The 11,942-nt window shown below is 46.6% G+C and overlaps 1 protein-coding gene across 4 annotated transcripts in view; it reads left to right on the top strand.

Annotated features, from left to right (window-relative positions):
• The first annotated feature begins 4,848 nt into the window (after window positions 1-4,848).
• Window positions 4,849-11,942, top strand: part of NFX1 (nuclear transcription factor, X-box binding 1) — a 57,222-nt gene continuing 50,128 nt past the window's right edge. For all 4 annotated transcript variants that reach the window (XR_011093287.1, XM_068672869.1, XM_068672868.1 and 1 more), the window contains exon 1: window positions 4,849-4,999. Coding sequence is in view for 3 of the 4 variants with exons in the window: in XM_068672869.1 (XP_068528970.1) it covers window positions 4,975-4,999 (25 nt within the window). In the remaining variant the exon portion in view is untranslated. The remainder of the gene's footprint in view (window positions 5,000-11,942) is intronic.

Raw genomic sequence — 11,942 nt, 5'->3', positions numbered from 1 at the left:
CTTATCTTTTCAACTGATCTCACAACAAGTAAGTTAAATGTTTTCATTGTATTTTTCACTACATTAAACACTTTCAAATGCTTTGATGATATCCAAATGTTTTATCTGATGTCAAAAAAAAATTAAGTTAATAATATTACTCAATGGATATGTGCCAAGTCCACCCATCCTTGCTTTCATGATATGCAGAGGGACTTAATATGCAGAATTTCTATGCAGTCATTCAATGGAATCTTGTTTCAGTTGCTCTTGCTGATTTCAGATACTTGTGTTTATTCCCCCATGGATAATCCTGAGCAGTCTAATAGGTCTCTAAAGTACTTCAGATCTCTAGAACAGAAACAGAGGCAGATAGAATTATTTTCTTCTCACTAAAGAGACAAACTTCTGGGTGGAAGTGTAATCTATTGAGCTGGTACTTCACTTTTACTTGCCTAAGGAAAATCCCTACCAGTTCCCCGGGGTGCAACAATAGTAAGGAAACAGCTCATTTAGGAAAGACTTGAAACAGCTTTTTTATTTAGACATTACCAGGCAATTATATTATTATTACATTGTTATAAATAATATTACAGTATCATGTAAAAAAAGATAAGCACCCATGGCCTTAACTTTTCTGTGTGGCACATTGGGGGTGCACACTCAGATCTTCCAAAGTGACCGTTCTATTACTAGTATCATGCGTACACCCCACCAGTGTGCTTTCTTTCAGCTTCTAACTTCTTTGGACCATCAAAGCAACCAAACTTGTGAGGTCAAGTGCAGCTTTATCTTGACATTTTACTTTCATTCAATGTGGCTTGGCCAACTGTACTGCAAACAATCTTTTATTTGCTATCAGCTGTCAAAGGATGGTAGGGTTAGTCCTCATCTGATTCCTCCCTCTACAAGTTACAGACCTCTAGCAAGTTACAGACCCCCTCCCACTCCTAAATACATTACTTTCCAGAAGGTTTATGTGAGTAATTCTTTGTACAGAAGTCATTGCATGCTTTTGATCCCCTTTCTTACTACCCTTTCATCAACCTTTCCCCATTTTTCCATATACTTTTTGAGATGGAAGAACTAGGTTTGTGCATGATATTTATCAGTTTATACACTGTCTTGGTGTTTTCTCTATTTTATTCTTTACTGCTTTCTTAGAAGCACTTAAAAGTTAAATTTGCTTTCTTTTGCACTACTGGGCAAAGAGAAGAGATTTGCATACAACTACCTGTAATAACTTACAACAATTCAGGGCCCTTCCTTTTAAATATGAAGATAGGACTTTTTTATCCCATATGCACTACTTTACATTTAACTTTCTGGAATTCCATCTGCCATTTTTTGCTCATACACTCAGTATCCTAAGACACTTCTGCTTGCAGTTCTTCTCATTCTGCTATTGCCTACATTTCCCTAAAAAACATTGTACCATCAGCATACTCTGACACTGTTTCCAGAGGCACAATAAATATGCCGCACAAATCGCATTCACAAACACATCTGTATGGATCTTTACAGTTGGCTTCCTCGTACTGTGAAATTGGAATTGATTTCTACTGCAATTTCATGCCATTTTAGCCAGCTATTTACCCCTGCAGGTATTTATTCCCTGGCAGTGTAACTTTCAAGAGCTTTTGATGAATGACCTTTTCAAATACCTTCCAGAAATCCATTGTCAACTTTATCTCCCTTAGCCACAAGCTTGTTGACTCCTTAGAATTTCAGTAGAACTGTTAGGCAGTTCTTCTCTTAAAAACACCTTTTGGTCTGTCTCATGGTGTAGTTTACATTTCATCTATCACAATTTGGGATTCTATTTTCAATTTTAGACCCAATTTTTTCTTTTGGAAGCATGCTTCGGAAGAGCTGTCCACAGCAACAGGCTCCCTTGTCCCTGCTGTTTAACCATGGCAGGTTTCTTTTTCCCCTGGTAAACATTAGCTCTGAGCCTCCAATATCACATCCTTATCAATCCTCCATGTAGCTCTCAAACACAGTAACTTTAGATGGCACTCATTTATTTTTTTTAACCAGTTTCTTCATTTTTAGGTAGTTTCCTTTTGTATTATTTATTTTGAATGAAAGCACATATTCGTGGGCTCTTTTTGCCTTATGTATTGAAAGAACGGTCAATGGAGACAGAACATCTCTATGTTCCGCAATGGACTGAGTCCATGGCACCTCAGAACTCTTCCCATGCCTTCTTGTGTACCCCTACACATTACTGCATCACACTACTTCTTCTGGCCACAAGGATTGTAAGCTTCCCTACCTAATTTCCCCTCTCCCTCAATGGAAATGCTATTTACTAGCATACTTGCAGCAAATAGATCTGTGGCTCTCAGGGCTCTCAGGGCATCTTCTCCTGTCCCTCCTCACCATCCTGGGGGTTTGGCTCTGTGGGTTCAACACTAACTTATAAAAGTAACCGTCAGGCCTTGAGAATCCTTAAAGGCTGTCGCCATTCCTTCTCTCCTGAGCTGCTTTAAAATCCACGCTCTCACCTTTAGTGTCTGCCTGACCTATGTTGAAGGTATGCTTGTACCTACATTGTCACTCACTGGCTTGATTTGTGGTTTGGGCTGTCCTGTCTCTACAGGCTTGCTGGACAACCTGGCCCATTGCTTGAGTTGTTATTGAACCTGAAGTGTTATTGAACCTGAAGTGTTATTGAAACTGCTCTGCTCTTCTTGTGAGAGTATTGTGGAATTTGCTGACTCTCAGCTCCCAGCTCTACATACCACATGGAGCAGTGTGTCCTATGACTGACAGTCATGCCAGTCAGATGGAAAAAAGCAGACACTGAGAAAAGAAATGAGTAGTAAACGGTGAGGGGAAGGGAAGAGAAATATTCAAGGAGGATGAAGTAGAAAAAAATATATATGTTTTAAGGGCGGGAGTAAGATTTAGTGGGGAGATCGTTGCACCTATCCCTGCACTGAAAAGGAGAAAAGATCACAAAAAGATAAAAAAGACTATTTTGGCCAAACTAAAGAAGAGAATAAAATCAAATGCCTACACAGAAATGATGGACAATTATGTTAGGCTATAAGGAGTGGATGGAATTGGCCTGATGCAATTTTGAGAGAAGAAAGGGGGAAAAACAAACAAACAAACAAACAAACAAACAAACAAAAAAACAAACAACAACAAAAAAAGAACTGTTTAGCTATAAAGGGAAAATGGACAACCATATAAATCCCAAATACCCTTCCGTATAGAAATCCTCAATACCTTGCCATAAGTCTTGTGTGAACCTTGCCATTTATGAATCTTTAACTACGTCACTATTTTGATTTTAGCAAAGATGACTGAGTTATTGCATTAAGTAGGCTAATGATTAACTGATGATTAAGTGCTGCTAAGGAAAAAAAAAATCATACAATCTAATTTGTGATTTACCATAACGGTATTAATAAATCTTAAATTGCTCCTAAATCAAACCTGTGTAAAAATTTCATCCACAACAGCTCTGTGTAGACCTAATAACTGGCATTTTTGCAGCAGCACACATAGGTGCAAATTCCTATAGTGCTTTCCATACCACAACATTTTTTTGGTGATAGCAAAAAAGAGTGTGGATACTGAAGTGGTAGTGCTGTGGTATTCATGTAAAGCAATGTTAAAAATCTGTAGCAGTTCTATGTGAGTGTTACGGTCATGTTTCTACAGCAGTGACAAAGAACATGGGAAGCAGAGGACTACTGCATATATCTTGTCAGAATCACAGAATCACAGAATTTCTAGGTTGGAAGAGACCTCAAGATCATCGAGTCCAACCTCTGACCTAACACTAACAGTCCTCCACTAAATCAAGCAGCAGCAGGAAAACCACGCATCACCTGTGAGAGGATGCATTAGCTCTGCTGCTATCACATGCTTTTATTGCTAACTTGGATGAGAAAAATTTTTACATATGGCAAAGCACTTCATATGTATTCATAATCCATGGCAAAGCATGTAGCACATTCATAAGGCTGTTGCTCTACTGGTTTGCAAACTTCCTTGGCAGCAGTGGCAGGAGTCTGGGGGGGTGCCTTTCAGCAGCTAGAGTTTCTGCAAAAGGCCCACGGCTTCTTTAAGGTGTTTCAAGCCGTGAACTTTACTAAGAGTAGAAGAACTATGTCATGGATTGGACCTTGTTCTGAGAACAGGTGAGGGTGCGGAGGGCAGAACGCAGAGCCTGCGTGTTCCTCAGCGGTGCTGTTCTTCAGAGCTGCAGTTGCTATGGCACTGTGAAGTTACTCGGCAGTGCTTAAAAAGATCAGCAGCTCTGTGAGGACTCCGGAGCTACACCGCAACAGCAAAAGTAGAGAACCGTTCTGTAGATGTACTGTAACCATGGCACTAAACCTCTGCAGGGAAGTGTGAATCATACAATGGCTCAACACTGGTGCCGAGAGCCGCATTATGACAAAGCACGCAGTTCTGGGGAGCATTTGGAGCTGGAGCACGACAAGATCTGCCTGCAGCACTGACGGCATCATGGGACGCCTCGTGTGGGCTTCCCAGCACACGCCAAAGTTAGCCCAGGCTCTGGAAGGCAACCAGTGCGGTGGCAAAGACAACACAGACACAAAGTTTATTGCCGAGCGAGCAGACAATGCACTGCCAGCGCTGATACTTCGTTGTCACTGGTCACTGGTCACCTTTCCCTTCCCTTCCCTTCCCTTCCCTTCCCTTCCCTTCCCTTCCCTTCCCTTCCCTTCCCTTCCCTTCCCTTCCCTTCCCTTCCCTTCCCTTCCCTTCCCTTCCCTTCCCTTCCCTTCCCTTCCCTTCCCCTCCCCTCCCCTCCCCTCCCCTCCCCTCAGCCTCCCGCCCTCGCGCCCCCTCCCGCCCCCGGCCCCGCCCCCCCCCTCCCTCCCCGCTCCAGCCCCGCTGCGGCTGCGCGCGCCGAGCCGCACTCGGCGGGGAGGGGCGCTGCGGGGCCACTGCGCCTGCGCGGCGGCGGCGGGGTCCCGGGGCGGGGGCGGGGGGGGGAGCGGCGGCATGGCGGAAGCGCGGCTGGGCGCAGGTGAGTGCGGCCGCTGGGAGCGCGGGGGGGGGGGGGGGAGCGGTTGGAGCCCGGCATGGCGAAGGGCACGGCCGTTAGGGCCGTTAGGGGCCGTTATGGCCGCGGCACCACCTGTTGTTGTACCGCAACTTGGAGGGTCCCGAGGAGGGCTGTGGGCTGGGGGGAGATGGGGCGAGTTGCGGCGGCGTGATGGGACAACAGGGACCAAAATAATAAAAATAATAATTAATAGTAATAAAGTCACGGAGGTGTCTGGTCCCTGGGAAACTTGGTGCTGCTCTGACCACCGCCATCTTCGCCTGCCCGCATCTCCCCCTGCCCCCCGGTGGCCTGCCCCGGTCGCACGGGAGCTCGTAGGGTTAAAAGCCTTATTTAAGGCGTTTTCTGGGGTTGTGCAGGGGGCTGCTAGCGAGTGCTCGCCCACCCCCCTCCAGCGTCCCACTGACCTCCCACGTGCCGAGAGGAGCTTGGGTGCTGAGCCTGCAATGGGACTGAGCACCACGATAAAAAAAAAGTTCATTTTTTATTTATTTCCCCCCCCCCCCCCCCCCCCCCAGTGATGGTTTTTAAGGTGCAGGATCAAACTAAGTTCGCTGGGTGTGATTGCTGACGAGGAGGAGGGAGCAGCCTCTCCAGGCACATCCCAGCCTCACCTTTAATGACTTGCCCGGTGCTGTTGTGGGCAGTTAGCTGCAGGACTCCTGCTGAATTGTGTCCTGGGCGTGTAACTAGAAATAGCGCCTGCCTGCAGTCATTCATGATGTTTAGTGCTTTCATCATTTCCTTTTCTTTCAGTCTGGGTAGACTTTTCGGGTACTCAGTATTACTTTGGGCTCACTTGACAGCTAACTACATTCATTGTCAATAAGGTTGTTAAATCTCTGCCAGGTGGACTGTCCTGGCACTCATGGCTGGGGGTAAAGAAGAAAATACAAATCTTGTAAAATGTTGTAATATGAATCTCTGTTAAAATATGATTCTGGAGTTAATTCAGACTAAGGATATCATTAGCCTATACCGCTAATGCTACCTTCAACCTCTTCTCCTCTGTTCTCAGCACCCAGGCAGTGAGCGAAGAGGGAAAAGTCATTTGAGTTTGTTTTTGATGGCATGGAAATAGGTCCACAGCCTTGATGTGGGCCTGTGACACGTTCAGAGTAGTCTGATAGTTTCGGACTAGTAAAGAGGAGCTACTGCAGGCAGCTTGTCTGTTCATCTCTGTGCTGTCAGGTTGTGAGTCAGCTCAGGTGCTGAAACCTTTTCTGCAGTGCATATGCATTGGAATAAAGCCTTATATAATTGTATTGAGCTAAACTGTGTTACTAAAAATGGTAAATTAGCCTGGGCTGTTCACTGCTTCTGCATTTGGTTTAAAATACAGAAGCTAACCCAGGTATTGTCACATGGCATCAAGTTCTGGAGTTTGTTCCTTGCCATGGTAATACGTATTGTGTCATTGAGACTCATCTCTTAGCTAATTCTGGATTTGTGTTTCTGCAATATTAAGATGTGAAATAGCTTTTGTCTAGGAAATTGTGGTGGTTTTACTCGGGTGGGCAGCCAAGCTCCATCTCAGGTGCTGTTTCACTCCCCCTCCTCAAAGGGAAAGGGAGAGAAAATAAAATGAAAAGGCCTCAAGGGTTGAGATAAGGATGGGGAGATGGCAATTACTGTGACGGGCAAAACAGACTCAGAGTAGGGAGATAGTATGATTTAATGCCTGTAACTAACAAGCCAGAGAAGTGAGAAACAAAAGAAATAAACCAAAAATGCCTTCCCCCATCTACCCTCTTCCACCTCCTCCCCCTGAGTAGAGCAGGGGAATGGGGGCTGTGGTCAGTCTACAGCACTTCATCTCGGCTGCTCCCTCACAGTCCCTCTCTGCCCCTGCTCCACGTGGGGTCCCTCCCACGGGATGCCGTCCTTCCAAAACTGATCTGGTGTGGGCTTCCCACAGGCTGCAGCTCTTCAAGAACTGCTCCAAATGTGGCTCTGTCCCACAGGGTCCATCCCCCAGGAGCAAACTGCTCCAGCACGGGTCCCCCACGGGTGGGCGGCAGCTCCTCCCAGACCCTTGCTCCTGCGGGGGCTCTCCACGGGCCGCAGCCTCCTCCAGTGCAGGTCTACCTTCTCCACCGTGGTCTCCTCTGTGGTCTGCAGCGTGGAGATCTGCTCCATGTGGGACCCATGGGCTGCAGGGGGACAGCCTGCTCCACCACGCTCCTCACCACAGGCTGCAGGGGAATTCTGCTCCGGCACCTGGAGCACCTCTCCCCCTCCTTCTTCACTGACCTTGGTGTCTGCAAGGCTGTTTCTCACTCCTCACTCTCCCAGCTGCTGTTCTGCAGCAGTTTTTTTTTTTTTTTTTTTCCACTGTTTTAAATATACTTTCATGGAGGCGCAAACAACATCACTTATTGGCACGGCTCTGGCAGGCACCAGGTCCATTATCTAACGTGGGGTTGCTTCTGGATTGTTCTCACAGAAGCCACCGCTACAGCCCCCCGCTACCAAAACCTTGCCATGTGAACCCAGTGCAGAACTTTATGGACAGCCTGACTTTGAGAGATTAAATGTGAATTTTTTTTCTGGTCTCAGGTTATACCAGGGGAAGCAGTTGAGGTCAAAGACTGGCTGGTTTAGGTCATGGCACATGTGAAACCTGAACAGGATATTTTGATAATTGTGAATGGTTATTGAGATCCAGGGGAAGAATATAATGAACAAGGCAGTTGTGGAGTGATTTGGCATGCTGGTATACCTTTCCAGTTTCCAGCCTTGTGCACCTGGAAGAGACATCCCAAATGAAAGTTTCTATTTGTATTTAATAAACATTACAGATTTTTTGGGGGCCAGCCGAAACTTAATATTTTGTTCTAAATGTAGGTGCGTTGAATTTGGACAGTCACGTAAAGAGAGAAGAGCATAGCAATATGCGCTAATACACTTTGAGCGCCAACAGGCTGGCAGGCAGCTCTGCAGAGAGGGACCTTGGGGTCCTTCATGTTGTCCTTCATGTTACAAGTTGACCATGAGCCAGAAATGAACCTCTGTTGCAAAGAAGGTCGCCAGTAACCCAGACTGCATTTAGAAGAATGTTGCCAAATGGTCAAGGGAGGCTGTAGTCAGCACTGGTGAGGCTGCAACTGTAGTATTGTGTCCAGTTCTGGGCTCCCCACTACGAGGAAGATTTCCCTTAGTGGATAAAGTCCAGCAAAGGGCTACGAATATGAGTAAGGCGTGGGAGCATTACTCATTAAGGGGAGAGACTGAGAGAGCTGGGACTGTGTGGCCTGGAAAAGAGAAGGACCTGGAGAGTGTAAGTAAATAATTATGGATCCAGGCTCTTCTCAGTGGTATTGAGTGAAGGGTAAATGTCAAAGTTCATGTACTGTCTGAACACAAGAAGTCTTCATTGTGAGGGTGGTCTAGAACAGGTTGCAGAGAGGTTGTGGAGTCTGTCCATAGAGGTGTTTCAAACCTGACTGGGCACAGCTCAAGCAGGGTGTTTGGGCTACGGATGATCTGAAGAGTTCCTTTCCAACCTCAGCCATTCAGTGATTCCATGATAGTGGTGCTTTTGTGTGTCATTCTTTCTTTAATTTCTGGAAGGAGTTGTGGGAAGGGAACATATCTTTTAATAGATGAGCTGTCACAGTTGGAATAAATAGTAAGTTTCGGACAGGCATTTTGTTTTGCATGAAAATGGGTCCCACTGTATGGTTCTTTAAGCTTGAAACAATATCATTCCTGTTGAGAAAGAAATCCAGTCTTTTGCAAATCTGTGTTGTCTGTGAAAATTATAGCATGATGTAGTTGAATACAGTTATATAAAATGCCCAGAGAAGACAGAAAAGATTGAGGTTGTTCTGTGAGGAAGATGTTTTATGCTTCCAAAGCTATCAAAAAGCTTTGGATTTCCATAATGTACCATTCTTTTTTTGCTTTTTTTTTTTTCCTGGTACAGTATAAAACAGGTACTGTAAGATCTGCAGTGTGTCTTCCCTGTTGTGTGTGCTTTTGTGTTCAGCTGATTGGACTATTTTGTATCTGGATATATCTGGTGTTGTCTACAAATAGACTGATGTGTACACACTGTATGCTGTCACTTATCTTCAGAAATAACCTTTCAGAACTTGAATTGCTTTGAGTCACAGAATCATAAAATGGTTTGGGTCAGAAGAGACCTTAAAGATCATCTGGTTCTAACCCTCCCCAACGTGGATAGGGACACCTTCCACCATACCAGGTTGGTCAAAGTCCCGTCCAGCCTGGCCTTAAATGCTTCCAGGGATGGTTCATCAACAGGTCCTCTGTGCAACCTGTTCCAGTGCCTCACCACCCTCTGAGTAAATAATTGCTTCCTAAAATCTAATCAAAATCTGCCCTGTCCTAGTTTAAAACCATTATTCTTTGTCCTATGACTACACTCCCTGTCAAAGAGTCCCTCCCTGGCTTTCCTGTAGGTCCCCTTTAAGTACTGGAAGACTGCTGTAAGGTCTCCTTGGAGCCATCTCTTCACCAGGCTGAACAACCCCAGCGCCTTCAGCCTGTCTCTGTAGTGAAGGTGCTCCAGCCCTCTGATCGTCTTTGCAGCCCTCCTCTGGACTTGCTCTGATAGGTCCACGTCTTTCTTGTGCTGGGGACCCCAGAGCTGAATGCAGGCTCACAAGAACAGAGTAGAAAAGGAGAATCACCTCTCTTGACCTGCTGGCCACGCTTCCTTTGATGCAGCCCAGGATACGGTTGGCTTTCTGGGCTGCAGGCACACATTGCTGGCTCGTGTTGAGCTCCTCATCACCAACACCCCCAAGTCCTTCTGAGGTCTGCTCTCAATCTATTCTCCATCCAGCTTGTATTTGTGTTTGGGACTGCTCTAGCCCAGGTGCCGGCCCTTGCACTTGACCTTGTTGAATTGCAGGAGGTTCACATGGGCTCACCTGTCAAGCCTGTCTAGGTCCCTCTGAATGGCATCTGTTCTCTGCAGCATGTTAGGGGGAACCTGTTGTTTGCCCTACTAGAGTGGGTTTCCACTGGCATCCAGAATTCACTCAAAGAGTGAAATCTTATTTAATTCAGTGAAAACGTAATAATACCCATGTATGAGCTCGAGCTGGGTTCCTCCAAGGAGGGACCCCACTCAAAACTTTTCCTGGCTTCTTATGCCTGTACATGTACAATCTTCGTCTCCTGTACAATACTTTGTACAGGAGACAAATCCTACACAAACCTTTACAATCTTCACTATGGTCTAATCAGTTCTCAGTGTATATATGTTATGTTCCTTCAGATTGGTGGTTCTTTGTTGCAGGGCAGGATGACTTCTGCTGTCTCCCAGGGCAGGCTCTCATCTGGCACCATCCTTAATCAGCACATCCTCCCCTTCCCCATCAGCACCACCCAGGCCCCCACACGATGCCGCTCGCTGTTCCTCAGTCACCACTGAATACCAGGTTCAGGTGATATGGAGCTCATACTGTGGCCTAAGGCTTCACAAAATTTACTAACGTGAAAAGGTAGCTACCTGAATTTGTTACATACCAGTGGATTGTTTCCCTTTAAAGCTTGTTGACCACACCACACAGCTTGGTGTCTTCAGCAAACATGCTGAGGGTGCACTCAATCCCTCTGTCCATGTCACTGACAGATGTTAAACAGCACTGGTCCCAGTACGGCCCCTGAGGAACACCACTCGCCGCTGATCTCCACTTGGACATTGAGCTGTTGACCACAACATTTTGAGTTCAACCATCCAGCCAATTCCTTATCAATCAAGTGGTCTCTTTGTCAAATCCATGTCTCCTGAGTCCAGACAGGGATATTGAGTGGGACAGCATCAAATATTTGCACAAGTCCAGCTACATGACATCAGTTGCTCTTCCCCTATCCACCAATGCTGTAACCCTGTCACTGAAGGCCACCAGATTTGTTGGCTGTCACCAATTACCTCCTTATTTCCCATGTGCCTTAGCTTGAATGTTAACCAGCTTTCTTGGGCTCCTCTTCCCTCCAGGGTGTTGTCCCATGCTACTGCACCAAGCAGATCTGTGAAGAGGCCAAGGTCTGCTCTCCTGAGGTCCAGGGTGGTGAGCTGGCTGGGCTCCCTCCTCACTGCCTTCAGGATCCTAAACTGCACCATTTTGGGTGCATCCCCAGGCAGAGCTCTCTGCACTCCAGCTGCTCATTGACATAGAGGGTGACACCCCCTCCTCACGTCCCCTGCCTGTCCTTTCTAAAGAGCCTGTATCCTTCCATTCCAACACCCCAGTTGTGGGAGCTGTTCCACCATACCTCCGTAGTTTCAGGGAGGTTACAGCCCAGCAGGCGTGTGTACATCTCTAACTCCTCTTGTTTATTCCCCATGCTACTGTGTTATCATAAAGGCATTTACGTTGGGCCCCTGAATGAAGCTTACTTGCTGGAGTGGCCGAAATTCCTTTGTGCTGCTCCTCAGGTGCTCTCCTGCTGACCCGTGACCCTTTTCCAGGCTCTGGGTGGGCATCTATCGCTGACACCAGCATCGAACTGGGAGGAGCAGGATGGATTGAGGTTCCCCTCCCCCAGCAACTTTAGTTTAAAGCCCTCTTCACCAGCTTGGCAAGCCTGTCACCACAGATGCTCTTCAAAGATGCTCTGACAGGTGGACCCCATCAGCCCCCAGCAGCCCAGGCTTCTCAAAGCCAGTCCCATGGTCTAAGTAGCCAAAGCCCTGCCTGTGGCACCAGTCCTGTAAGCATCTGTTGGTTGGCTAGATTGAACTGGCCCTTTCAATCCCCTTCCCTTTGATCAGGAGCATGGATGAAAGGACTTCATTTGTGTTTCCAACTTCCACTCTCCTGTGTTACTGCCCCCCCTCCCCTCTGTGGGTGTTGGTAAAGGTTTTGCTGCAGGCCTTGGTTTGAAACTGATGACATCTGTCTGCCCTGAAATGAACTTGGCCTTC

The sequence above is a fragment of the Anas acuta genome, chromosome 2, assembly GCF_963932015.1.
Source record: "Anas acuta chromosome 2, bAnaAcu1.1, whole genome shotgun sequence".
Taxonomy (NCBI): Eukaryota; Metazoa; Chordata; class Aves; order Anseriformes; family Anatidae; genus Anas; species Anas acuta.
The sequence above is the reverse complement of the archived record's forward strand: the minus strand, read 5'-3'. Positions and strand labels throughout refer to the sequence as shown.